Source organism: Crinia signifera, chromosome 4 (assembly GCF_055691185.1).
Source record: "Crinia signifera chromosome 4, ASM5569118v1, whole genome shotgun sequence".
Classification (NCBI taxonomy): domain Eukaryota; kingdom Metazoa; phylum Chordata; class Amphibia; order Anura; family Myobatrachidae; genus Crinia; species Crinia signifera.
The window spans coordinates 289767601-289780693 of NC_139220.1; the positions used below are offsets into that span (position 1 = coordinate 289767601).

General features: G+C 44.3%; 1 protein-coding gene across 6 annotated transcripts in view; it reads left to right on the plus strand.

Annotated features, from left to right (window-relative positions):
* The window catches only part of LOC146075597 (serine/threonine-protein kinase N1-like), a 91251-nt gene that overhangs the window by 41919 nt on the left and 36239 nt on the right, over positions 1-13093 (plus strand). For all 6 annotated transcript variants that reach the window (XR_014473600.1, XM_083184981.1, XM_083184980.1 and 3 more), the window contains one exon: positions 3731-3913. Coding sequence is in view for 5 of the 6 variants with exons in the window: in XM_083184981.1 (XP_083041107.1) it covers positions 3731-3913 (183 nt within the window). In the remaining variant the exon portion in view is untranslated. The remainder of the gene's footprint in view (positions 1-3730; positions 3914-13093) is intronic.

Sequence of the window (13093 nt, forward strand, 5' to 3'; positions counted from 1 at the left end):
CGATGTAAGACAATATTCCACAAACAGAGTTTTATGGTCACTGTACATATAGAGGTTCTGATTGCAGCAAAACAGAATTTTTGGAAGGTTTGACAATGTGGAACATAGGGCATTGGGGCATATACATGGTGACTGCTACACTGGTTTATTCATATTGGCATTAATCTATCTGGCATACACTTCTAATTGGTTTTCTATAGCAAATAGATCCTAGTAAGAAATTTGCCAATGAACAAGGTCACGTGCAAGGAGTGTGTGGTGATGATGATGATGAACTAGCATTCTTGTTAGGATTGGCTGATTGTGAATTCACTGCTGAATTATTGCTGCTCTGGGATTTATCATGGCTCTTTGGGCGAGATGTAATAGGGTGCGATTTTGTTAGACAGATAAAATATTGCACCATTTAGTCACTTTTTCTGCAGAAAATTGCAAATGTAATAGGGTGCAAATTTTTATATAATGTCAGAAATCACTTGCGACTTCTGGCAAAATCTTAGTAACAGGAAGGTGGGATTTTAAGCAATGTAGAAGTCCAAGGTTTTGTGGTAGAAAAAAAGGTTCCCCCCTCCTGAGTATAATCAGTCCCGGGCTCATTGAGGCTGTTTTGGTTTACCAAATACAGGGGGGGAAATGGATAGGGTCCCCCTGTATTTAAGAAACCAGCACCAGGCTTTTGGACCGGTCCTGGATCCAAAAATACAGGAGACAAAGAGAGTAGGGGTCCCCTGTATTTTGGAACCAGCACCGGTTCCGTGCCGAAACATAATCTCAGGTCCAGCTGGTCAGCGATGGACCTGGGGGGAGTGGGGATCCCCCCAAGGCTTAACTCTTCCAGGATGAAGCCATCGCTGTCCTCGCCACCCCTGGGCGGTTACCATATAACAGATGGACAATGTCTAGTTCAACAGTCACTAGGTCGACCACTAATGATCGACAGTGACTAGGTTGACACCTTGAAATGGTCGACATACCATAGGTCGAAATTGACAGAAGGCCGACATAAGCTTAAGGTCAACATGGGCATGGTCGACACCCACAAGGTCAACATGTGTTTTCCAAGTTTATTTGTGTCTATGTCGACATATATTAACATATATGGATAAGTGTACCATGTCCCGTTGCATGGCTCGCTGCACTTGCTGCGCTCGGCACACTATCATATTCTCACTCTATGCCCACTTGGATAGTATGAACCAAGTCGTCTACACCAAAAAAAAAACCTTGAAAAACGCATGTTGACCTTAAGTTTGTGTCGCCCTCTTTCAATGCCGACCTATGTTATGTTGACCATTTCAAGGTGTCGACCGAGTGGCTGTCGACCTAGTGACTGTCAACCTAGACAATGTCGACCCAGGGACCACATACACCCCCTGGACAGTGGGTGGCGGACTGATGGTTTTTAATTAAAAAAAAAGATAGATGTTAAAAATGACATTGGGTTATGCAGTGGAACTACAATTCCCAGCAAGCCTCCCCCACATGCTGAGACTTAGAGAACCAAAAGTACCTGCATGTGGGGCATTAATGGGCATGCTGGGACTTGTAGTTCCACTGTATAACTGATGTAGATATAATATAATTGATGTAGAAATAAATACACACACACACACCACAAATATCTTAGTACAACTTTATTCACATACGTGCACACATGCAAACACACACAATCACACATTCTCACCATGCCTGGTTCCCTTGCTGGATCGGTCCACTTCTCTAGTAGAGGGCAGGGCCGGACTGGCCTTCTGGCAAATGCCAGAAGGGCCTATGGCCTTGTGGGCCGATTTTGTGCAGCCAATCAATCCCCTGTGCAAGCCATAGTATCCAGGCAGCAGGAGTAGCTGGCCGAGCAGGGAAGGGGGGAGCCATTGTAGTACGCCGGGCATCCAGAGTAGAATGACAGAGGGGGCATGGGAGCCGGAGCATGAGGTAGCCAAGGGGACTCTGGGAGAAGTAGTTTCCTGGGTAGAGTGAGGGGTAGCTGGATGTCAGCACTACAGCTCCTGAGGTGCTGTGGTCCAATCACAAGGCACGGTGTATATTGGCGCCGTGGCTGTACAACTGTCTGTGAGGTGGGAGAGCACTGGTGCCACGTGGGGGACATGGAGCAGGGCAGGAAAGGTAAGGTATGTATGCATTGGGTAAGCGACACAAAAATGTTGGCAGATGTGGGGGCACTAGAGCTAACTGGCAAAGGGGGAGCATACATGCAAAGTGCTGCAGCCAGCCAGCTGCCCATAAAGGGGAAGTGCTCCCAGGCTACCTGCACTTCATATGTGGGTGGTGGCTGCAACAGCGGTGGTGGTGGTGCCCAGTGCTCTCCTGGTCAAGAGGCAATGCACTATGGCTTTCTCTGTGTGGGGGTTTGGTATAAGATGTGGTAAGGGGAGTAATGTACTGTGCAAGGCCAGCAGTGACCGGACGTGTTATAGCTCTGATTCTCTAATCAACAGATCAAGTATGTAGTGTACTATCCTCCAAATGTACCATTGAAAGTATAGGAAAGGAGGCATGACCATGCCCCTTCCCATGGCCATGCCCCTTTCCGAGTTGTACCGATTTCTACCCTTCAGATGTTGGAGGGTATTTTACATAAGTAGATGCACAAAAGCATAATGTTTAATGGGCATGCAATGCATTATGGTGTGTGTCATATACTGTAATGGGCATTATGGTGTGTGTCATAATGTGTAATGGGCATTACGGAAGGTGCCTTAATGTGTAATAGGTATTACGGAGTTTGCTTAAATGTGAAATACCACGCCCCTTTGTGATGCCACGTCGTATTTCTATTAGGCCACCCACCCTTTTGACACGCAGCAGGTGGGCCTGTGTGTTTAAAATGCCAGGGCCGATTTTTGGTCCCAGTCCGGCCCTGGTAGAGGGTCCAGGGTTTAAAAATCAAAACACAAATTTAGGGTAGGCCGGTAATACACCTCAGTTTTTCAAAACAGAGGCAGTTGCTGTCCCTTCCCGACCCCCAAACTGCATCAGGCTGTCAGTCATTGACATTTTGATGCTGTCTGGCGTCGACACATGTGCAGTATGAGTCCACCACATGTGCAAAGTGCCTACCAAACATTGGTACTGTACTGCATGTGAAGCCCTCAGAAGTGGGTCCCCAATTTGTGTTTCCTTTTAAACTGCTGTCATTGCAGTACAGTAGAGCAGTGGTCTCAAACTTTTTCACGGCACCCCTAGGCCAAAGAAAATGTAGACATTTTTTTAAAACCATGTGGATTTTTACACAGGCGGATCAGCTCTTATTGGAGCCATTCAGCACACCTTGGCGCATGCGCATGTGAGACGCTCCTGCACCCCTTTTGCGGCAATGGACGAGGGAGCGTGCAAGACGCTCACCTGTGCCCATCTCGGTGATCGGCTGGCACTACCATTAACTGTGGCTCCATCTGCATCTCATACTTTGCACAGGATTTGCTTCTGTTTGTATACATATCTTATGATTGGCAGTCACTAGCACTGGATTTGTCTATTATATTGACCATAAATAATTTGAATTGGTCCTGGACCACCAACCTGCAGCACCCTTGCAAGTGTTCCCATGGTGCCACGGCACAAGGTTTGGGAATCACTGCAGTAGGGTAACATTTTACATGTATTATTTTCTGATTGGGTGGATTACTATGGGTCCAGAATAGCAGATTATATTAACAAAATATACCTTTTAAAATATGTTAATGTTTCTAAACCAAGTTATTTCCTGCAGGTGTTTTACAAGTTCGGCTTTTGGGCTGCACAGAATTGTTAGACACTGTCCCCGGGCGTACACGGGCCTCACCTGCCGGGTTACCCGGAAACAGCCCTTTGGAAGGGAAGAGCTTGATAGCACGCAGCGCTCGGAGCATGTATTCCCGCACATCCAGCCTGAATCGCAGTGAAGAACTGTCAAGTAAATATCACTTATAACTATGTACTGTATAAACATGTTCTGTAAATAAACTTATACTCCTGTAAACGGCAACATTCACATGAAATGAAAACACCGAACCATTTATAGGGCCAGGTTAGTTTTACCTTTAAATTCCAATTAGAAATCACTGAATAATCTGCCCTTTATATAAATGTGGCTCCTATTATTATTACTGACTAGGTACTTATGGTAATATACAGATGTGTCCTTGTACACCTAGAATCTACACCCATATGCATGACTGAGACCTCCGAGAGGTGTAGTGTATGGTCTTTTTTTGTAGATTTTACATTCTATAAGCATCACAGATGAAGGAGAACACTGCTCACATGTACTAGACTAGAGACACTGGGCTGTGACTATGGCCTAATTCAGGTTGGCTCATTAAGCAGGGGTCACTCGTGAGCACCTTAACGCCACCCAACCTAATGCACCCCCCCTTGCCATAACTTGCCATCAAATTACTTTTATTTTGTCCGCAGTTAGCCAGAGATAAGATGGGCTCTGACGTCAGCCGCCTGCCCTGCATTCATCACCGTTTTCATGGAGACACCCAAAAACTGCTGGGTGTTCCTCTGCTTTGGTGGTTTGAAGATATTTCCCCAAAAAACACCCGCGGGTCATCCCGGGGTGAGCTAACTGCGCATGCACAGACCCCCAAGACCCGGCAAAGCTGATCACAGGCTCTTTCTGGAGCCCCTGTCCCAGCATCTGCAGAACATACATCCCGCCAATAGAATCTCATATTGCAAAGTGATCAAGTGCAGTAGATCCCTCCCAGATCGCATTGCATATATGATCCTATGGTAAATGTGCTCCTAAATCTTGCCACACATGGCTAATGCTGCTACTGGCCGCACTTTCCACTATTGTCACACACATTGATGGACAAAATAAAGGTCACACTGTATGGTTGTTTCGAGCAGAGCCAAGGTGCTGGATTATTCCTAAGGCCTATGGGAAACCTGTTATTGTGATCAAAAAATGACCAGCTCCACTGACCAATATCAGTCATATTAATTGAATTGAATATCATGCTTGTTCTGAGGCCACGAATGTGGTGATATTGAGTTGTTAAGCTGATATGATATGTTACCACCTGTAGACATAGGGCATGATTCAAATTAATTTGCAGATGGATTTTGTGATTTACACGTGTGTTGGAGGCATGCATGGACATGTGTACGCTAAGCAACTACTTCAGATTCATACCAGTATGTATCTCAGCCACATCCCCACTAGTGACTAAACTGATGTAACAGGGTGTTCACAAATAGGGGGTTATTCTGGTTCACTCGCAAATTTACTCTTTAATGGACAAAACCATATGCACTGCAGGTGGGGTTGATGTAATGTGCAGAGAGAGTAGATATGAGTGTTAGATTTAATACAAAAATTTACTAGAGTTACTTGCGCTCACAAAGAGGTTGCTGCTAGGAGTGACCACAAAGATTGGGATACCAAACCCAAAGTATTATACCAAAAGACACCAAGATATGGAGCTCCTTAGCGCTACCTTCGGAAATTTTCTTGATCCCCTTAATCTAAATGGGGGGAGAATGGTGCTCTCCAAACGTGTAGGGGAAAGATAAGACAACACAAATTTCTTATTAATACAAGTCTGTGTCTAAAATTCCACAGAAACTGAATCCCAGATTGACTCACCTAGTCAAGCTAGGAGAAGTTCCCGTAACAGTTTATTTTCCAGCTATCAACATATGTGATAAAAATACAAGAACTCACCGAGGGGTAGTGCCCTATTTTCATCCAAAGGTTTCTTTTTATTTCATCATCCAACAAGTCAGGACTATATGAATAATCCAAAAAAGACTTTGGGTGAAATGTAATAGGATGAGAGATTCAGAAAGTGAGAGATTTGGTAAGAAATCTCCAGTTTTTTTAAAGCGGCAATCATTTACAATTCAACATCCAACTGGTTTTGCAGTGTAAATGATTGCCGCTTTAAAAAAACTGGAGATTTCTTACCAAATCTCTCACTTTCTGAATCTCTCATCCTATTACATTTCACCCTTTATTCCATTAAAAACGGGACATCCACCCTCCCACAGCACCGGACTTTCCTTTCCCACCCGGAATGAGAAAGTTAGGGTCCAGGTCAAGCGTAGATGGTAACACACCAGTGGATAGGGGTTCAGTCCAAAGTAAAAAACGTCCTTAACCCCTTCCTGACAGAGCCAGTTTTTGCGTTCCTGACAGAGCCATTTTTTTCAAATCTGACATGTTTCACTTAAGTGGGGATAACTTTTTTTTGCTTTTACTTATCCCAGTGATTTTGAGATTGTTTTCTCGTGACACATTGTACTTCAAGTTAGTGGTAAATTTGGGTCGATACAGTCTGTGTTTTTTTGTGAAAAATACCAAAATGTCGTGAAAAAATGGAAAATTTTGCAATTTGCAAAATGTTAAATTTTCTGCTTGTGAGACAAATAATCATACCACTCAAAATAGTTAATAACTAACATAGACCATATGTCTACTTTATACTTCCATCATTATTTCAACTTCCTTTTAAATTTTTTGGACACTAGGAGGCTTAAAATATGAATAGCAAATTCTCAAATTTTCAAGAAAATTTCAAACACTGATTTTTTTAGGGACCAGTTCAGTTCTGATGTGACTTTGAGGGACTTGTATGTGAGACACCCCCATAAATGATGCCATTTCAAAAACTGCACCCCTCACAGTATTCAAAACAGCATTTTGGAAGTGTGTTAACCCTTTAGGTGTTTCACAGGAATTAAAACAAAGTGTAGGTGAAATTTCAAAATTTCTTTTTTTTTGCAGAGTTTCAATTTTAATACATTTTTCTAACGAACACAGTAGATTTTACTAGAGAAATGTGACTAAAAATTGATTCCCCCAATTCTTTTGTTTTCATAAATATCCTATATGTGGCCCTAGTGTGCACGTTGACCAAACCACAGGCTTCATAATAGAAGGAGCACCTACTTGATTTTGGAGCCTCCTTTTTATGAGATTTTTTTTTAGGCACCATGTAGGTTTCTAGGCACCATAAGTGCTAAAAGTTAGGAACCTCCCCCACAAGTCACCCCATTTTACAAACTACACCCTTCAGGGAATTCATTTAGGGGTATAGTGTACATTTCAAACCCCCAGGGGTTTCACCAATTTTGATACAACTGGGCTGTGAAAATGAAAAAATTTAATTTTTCATTTTCACAGCTCAGTTGTATCAAAATTGGTGAAACCCCTGGGGGTTTGAAATGTACACTATACCCCCTGATGAATTCCCTGAAGGGTGTAGTTTGCAAAATGGGGTCACTTGTGGGGGGGTTCCACTGTATGGGTGCTTCAGGGGTCATTCAACCAGAATCTGTGCTGCAAAATCCAAAAATCACTCCTTCCCTTCTGAGTCCTGCCATGCACCCAACTGGTATTTTTTGGTCACATGTGAGGCATTGCCATACTCGGGAGAAATTGGGGCACAGATTTTGGGGTGCTTTGTCTCCTTCATTCCTTGTGAAAATGAAAAATTTTGAGCCAGATCTGCATTTTTGTGTAAAAAAATGTAATTTTTTACACAAAAATGCAGTTCTGGCTCAAAATTTTTTTTTTTGGCAAGGAATGAAGGAGACAAAGCACCCCAAAATCTGTGCCCCAATTTCTCCCCAGTACGGCAATGCCTCATATGTGACCCAAAAATACCATTTGGGTGCATGGCAGGACTCAGAAGGGAAGGAGTGATTTTTGGTGGTGGAATGAATGGTGGGTGCTATGTCGCATTAGCAAGACCCCCGAAGCACCAATACAGTGGAACCCCCCCACATGTGACCCCATTTTGGTCACCAGCTTTGGGAGGGGGGCTGGCGCTGCGGCTGGTGGGGGGTTGGGAGGGGTGCTGGCGCTGCGGCAGCCGGGTGGGTGGGAGGGAGGGGGGCTGCCGGGTGGGAGGGGGGGGGGGGCTGGCGATCGGTGGTGATCGGTGCTGTACTTAACAGCACCGGTCACCACCGATCACTGTGTTACCGAGCGGCTTAGCCGCCGGTAACAAAGAAAACGCTGCAATTGGCTGTTCACATTTGAACAGCCAATCGCAGCGATCGCCGCGAGGGGGGATGTCTGCTGTCAGGGACAGCAGACATCTCCAAACTGTCACCGCGTCTATAGACGCGGTGACAGTTTATAAAACCATGACCTATATATACGTCTTCGGTCGGGAAGTACCTCCCGACCATGACGTATATATACGTCATATGTCGGGAATATCTGTCTGGAAGCATATATATATATATATATATATATATATATATATATATATATATATATATATATATATATATATAGCCAGGGGGTTCCGCACTCACATCCAAATGTCAGGACTATAAACGGGGTGCACAGCAAAAGGTCATCCAATCCGGATAGCCAATTATATTCCAAAGTGCTTAATAAAAAGCGAGGGCACTCACCATAGCAGCAAAAATCAGCCAATTTTAATAGTCACACATAATAGTCGACGTTTCGACCCGCATGGGGCCTTTGTCAAGACACAAAGTAGGTCCAAAGGTACACCAGAGAAGGCAAAGTAACACTGACACAAAATGCCAAGCTCATCTATATACACCCCCAGCCAAATTACAAAGCACAGCTGTGTGAAGCAGCCTCTGATTGGTCAGCGTTGCTGACACACATAATGAGTACTGAAAAAAGCATAAGAGTAACGTGGATCACGTGTAAAAAACATATTAAATGGCTGAAGACACAATAAAGTATGCGGACAAGGCTCAATAGAGAAATAAACACTTACTGTGCAGGTAAAACACACGCTGTCTAGCGTGGTGTATTCAAACCCGGAAGTCCGGGCGGTGACACGCACCCGATACCGGAAGTGCGTGTTGCGTCTCACAGTATTCTGTGAATGGAACGCATGCAATGCTGTCACTCAGCAGCGGCCGGAGATTGAAGGGGCTGTACCCGGAGCACGGGATAACAGCAGCACACGTGATCACGGAAGTGCGCTTTGCGTTCCAGTGCCTAAGCACAATGGAGCGCAAGCACAGGAAAAGATATATGGACAAAATTTGTACAACACGCTGTGCATGGCAAAGTGGCAGGGGGCTGTATAGCATGAAACATCTTTAAGATAAAAAACATATATAAAGCACAAACGGACATTTAGACATACATAAAGACAACACTGGTGGCACAGTGTATCAAAAATCCTGTGTCACACAAATTAACCAGTGGCTATAGAATAAAAAAAAAAAAAAAATGAAAAAACGAGAAAAATATTCATGAGAATGTCAGCAGGGTTGTAACAGTCCGATAGTAATTGGGCAGTCCAGGGTAAAGGACAAGGTATTATCCTAATTTCAATGAAGGAAGATGTTAAGATGATTATATTCATTCAGACCCTTGGGGTCAATAGTATTCAAGCGAGAGATCCATCTTGCCTCGAGTTTCTTAAGTTTCAGCTCACGATTGCCACCCCTAGGGTCTTTGGGGACATGATCAATCAACATACAGCGTAGTGTTGAGATCTGATGCCCCATTTTCAAAAAGTGTCTGGCCACCGGTTTATCGGAACTGCCTGCGGCATAGGCAGCCCTGATTGAAGTACGGTGGTTGGCCATACGTTCACGAAAACATCTGGTCGTGAGGCCGGTGTAGTACAAACCACACGGACACATCAAAATGTAGATGACAAAGTCCATTGTGCACAAAAGCTTCTTCCTTATTTTAATTTTCTCACCACTATGTGGGTGGGGAAATGTCGTGCCGACAATCATCGATCGGCAGGTGGTGCAGGTTGCGCACCTAAAGCACCCAGTTTTGCCCCCAATTAGCCAGGATGTGGCTTTTGGTGATGGGTGCATTGTTGGGCGCATCAGCATTTGACGAATATTTGGACCACGTCGATATGCACTCATCGGTAAGGTCCTAGTGTCCAATTTTAATGCTGGATCGGTGCCTACTATATGCCAAAGTTCTTTATAAATTGATTTAGTCAGGCCCGAAGTGTGGTCATATGTGCTTACATGGACCATTTGATTTGAGGCCTTGTTAGGCTTGTGCTGCTGTGGTGTGTGAAATTTTTTGTAGGCCTTTGAAAGGCAGCGTTCGATCACTTTTGGTGAGTACCCTCTATCGAGGAAACGCCCCCGCATATCTTCAATCTGTCGCTTAGCATTCTCGGTGCTCGAGTTGATTCTTAACACACGCAAGAATTGCGATATTGGTAGGCTTTCCTTCAGCGATGCCGGATGCTGACTGGTGGGGTGTAGAAACGTATTTCTGTCGGTTTCTTTTTTAAAAAGAGTAGAGGCAAGTGAGGATCCCTCCTTGTACAATTTCACATCTACGAATTCAATGGCATCATGTTTAATATTGTGAGTAAACTTAACAGGCTCATCCAAGCCGTTAAGATGCTCAACCATTAGACAAAATTCAATATCAGTGCCAGACCAAAGAATAAAAACATCGTCAATATAACGATAGTAGCGGAGTATGTGTGGACCAAAAGCAGGGTAAATATGGGTTTCTTCATAGGACGCCATATAAAGATTAGCGTATGATGGCGCTATATTTGAGCCCATTGCGGTCCCATTCTTCTGTTCATAAAACTCCGCCCCATACATAAAATAATTTTTAGTGAGAATCAGATGAACAAGCTCAAGCAAGAATTCAGTGGGTGGTTGGTGCTGGCCTGCCCCCACCAAATGCTTGCGTAATGTCTCCATACCTTGCTGATGTGGGATTATGGTGTACAAAGATTGCACATCCATAGTGCACAACCACACATCAGCAGGTAACTCACCAATTTCTCTGATTTTGGCGAGAAAATCACCCGTATCTCTCAAGTAACTGGTAACATCCTGTACCAAGGGCTGAAGGAATTGATCCACGAAAACAGCAAGCGGCTGGAGGATTGAACCCCTGGCCGAAATGATGGGTCGCCCAGGGGGGTCCTCCAGCCGCTTGTGAACCTTGGGTAAGGTGTAGATGATAGGTATCACTGGATACTCAACAGTAAGGTATGAAAAAGTCTTCTGGTCAATCCAGCCAGCATTGAGGCCAATGGCCAGCAGATCATCAACAAGTTTTTTTGTAGCTCTAGTTGGGTTTTGCCTAAGATGTACATAAGTGTGTCGATCATCCAATTGTCTTACTATCTCACGGTCATAGTCGACCCAGTTCTGCAGAACAATTGCCCCGCCTTTATCCGCGGGGCGTACTACAATTTCCTTATTGTTCTTCAAGGATAACAAGGCCTGTCTTTCACCAGTGGATAGATTGGAGTACTTGGGTTTAGGTTTAATGACACCAGTAGCTTGGCTCTGTGCCATCCTGGAAAAGGTATTAATACTGGCATTCCTTGACACAGGATCAAATGTGCTAGGTTTAAGGCAACGATTAGGGACACCAGTCATGTCAGGTGCATCTACAAAATGTTCCCTCAACCTAAGCTTACGACAAAACTTGTAATGATCTACAGACCACTGGAACTGGTCATGTGGGGTAGTGGGTATGAAAGATATGCCTCGAGATAACACCTGACGTTCGGTGTCACTTAAGGCATATGTCGATAAATTAAAGATCATGTCGGCTTCTTTTTCGCCCGATCGTATCTTACTCTTCCAACCACCCCTCCTTTGGTGCTTCCTCGTGCGCCGCCTGTTTGGAAAGATGGATTGGGAGGGGGTCTCTGATCTAAAAAAGGTCGCCTGTAGTAGCCTGAACTATCAGAAGTATCACCCTCTGATGATGCAGCTTCAAAAAATTGTGGCCTCTGTCGACGTGGGCGTGTTGGCCGTCGACCGCGATTGTCTTGAGAGTCACCAGTCAACCAGCGATACACCTGATGATTTTTATAGTCACTGTTGACCGTATCTAATTTTTTCCGTTTGAATTGGACAAGGTCCTGTTGATATGTATCGACCTGAGTTTTTAATTTTTCAAGCCAGGACTCACTCTTGTCAGCTGTAAGTTTTTTCAGATATGAGGTTTTAAACACTTCAAGGTCTGCGCGCACCTTTTTTAGATCACTCCCAACCTCCTCAATAACTAACAAAATAAGATCGGCTGAACACTTATTAAGCACACCACACCACCTGGAACAAAAAGCAGGGTTATTACGTCCCAGAGTGGGAACGTTATGAACCCTAAAACCTCGGGGTATCTTTTTGTTCCGGTGGTATTCACTGAGGAATTGCCCGTGAAGAAGCAAATCAATCTCACGTTTGCGTAAACGCAACAATTTATGGTACAGATCGGTTGAAGTCTCAGCCGGTAAATCATGAAACTCTATCTGCTCAAAATAGATCTTATCGGCGTCATCATCCGCCCACGTCGACAGAGGCCACAATTTTTTGAAGCTGCATCATCAGAGGGTGATACTTCTGATAGTTCAGGCTACTACAGGCGACCTTTTTTAGATCAGAGACCCCCTCCCAATCCATCTTTCCAAACAGGCGGCGCACGAGGAAACACCAAAGGAGGGGTGGTTGGAAGAGTAAGATACGATCGGGCGAAAAAGAAGCCGACATGATCTTTAATTTATCGACATATGCCTTAAGTGACACCGAACGTCAGGTGTTATCTCGAGGCTTATCTTTCATACCCACTACCCCACATGACCAGTTCCAGTGGTCTGTAGATCATTACAAGTTTTGTCGTAAGCTTAGGTTGAGGGAACATTTTGTAGATGCACCTGACATGACTGGTGTCCCTAATCGTTGCCTTAAACCTAGCACATTTGATCCTGTGTCAAGGAATGCCAGTATTAATACCTTTTCCAGGATGGCACAGAGCCAAGCTACTGGTGTCATTAAACCTAAACCCAAGTACTCCAATCTATCCACTGGTGAAAGACAGGCCTTGTTATCCTTGAAGAACAATAAGGAAATTGTAGTACGCCCCGCGGATAAAGGCGGGGCAATTGTTCTGCAGAACTGGGTCGACTATGACCGTGAGATAGTAAGACAATTGGATGATCGACACACTTATGTACATCTTAGGCAAAACCCAACTAGAGCTACAAAAAAACTTGTTGATGATCTGCTGGCCATTGGCCTCAATGCTGGCTGGATTGACCAGAAGACTTTTTCATACCTTACTGTTGAGTATCCAGTGATACCTATCATCTACACCTTACCCAAGGTTCACAAGCGGCTGGAGGAC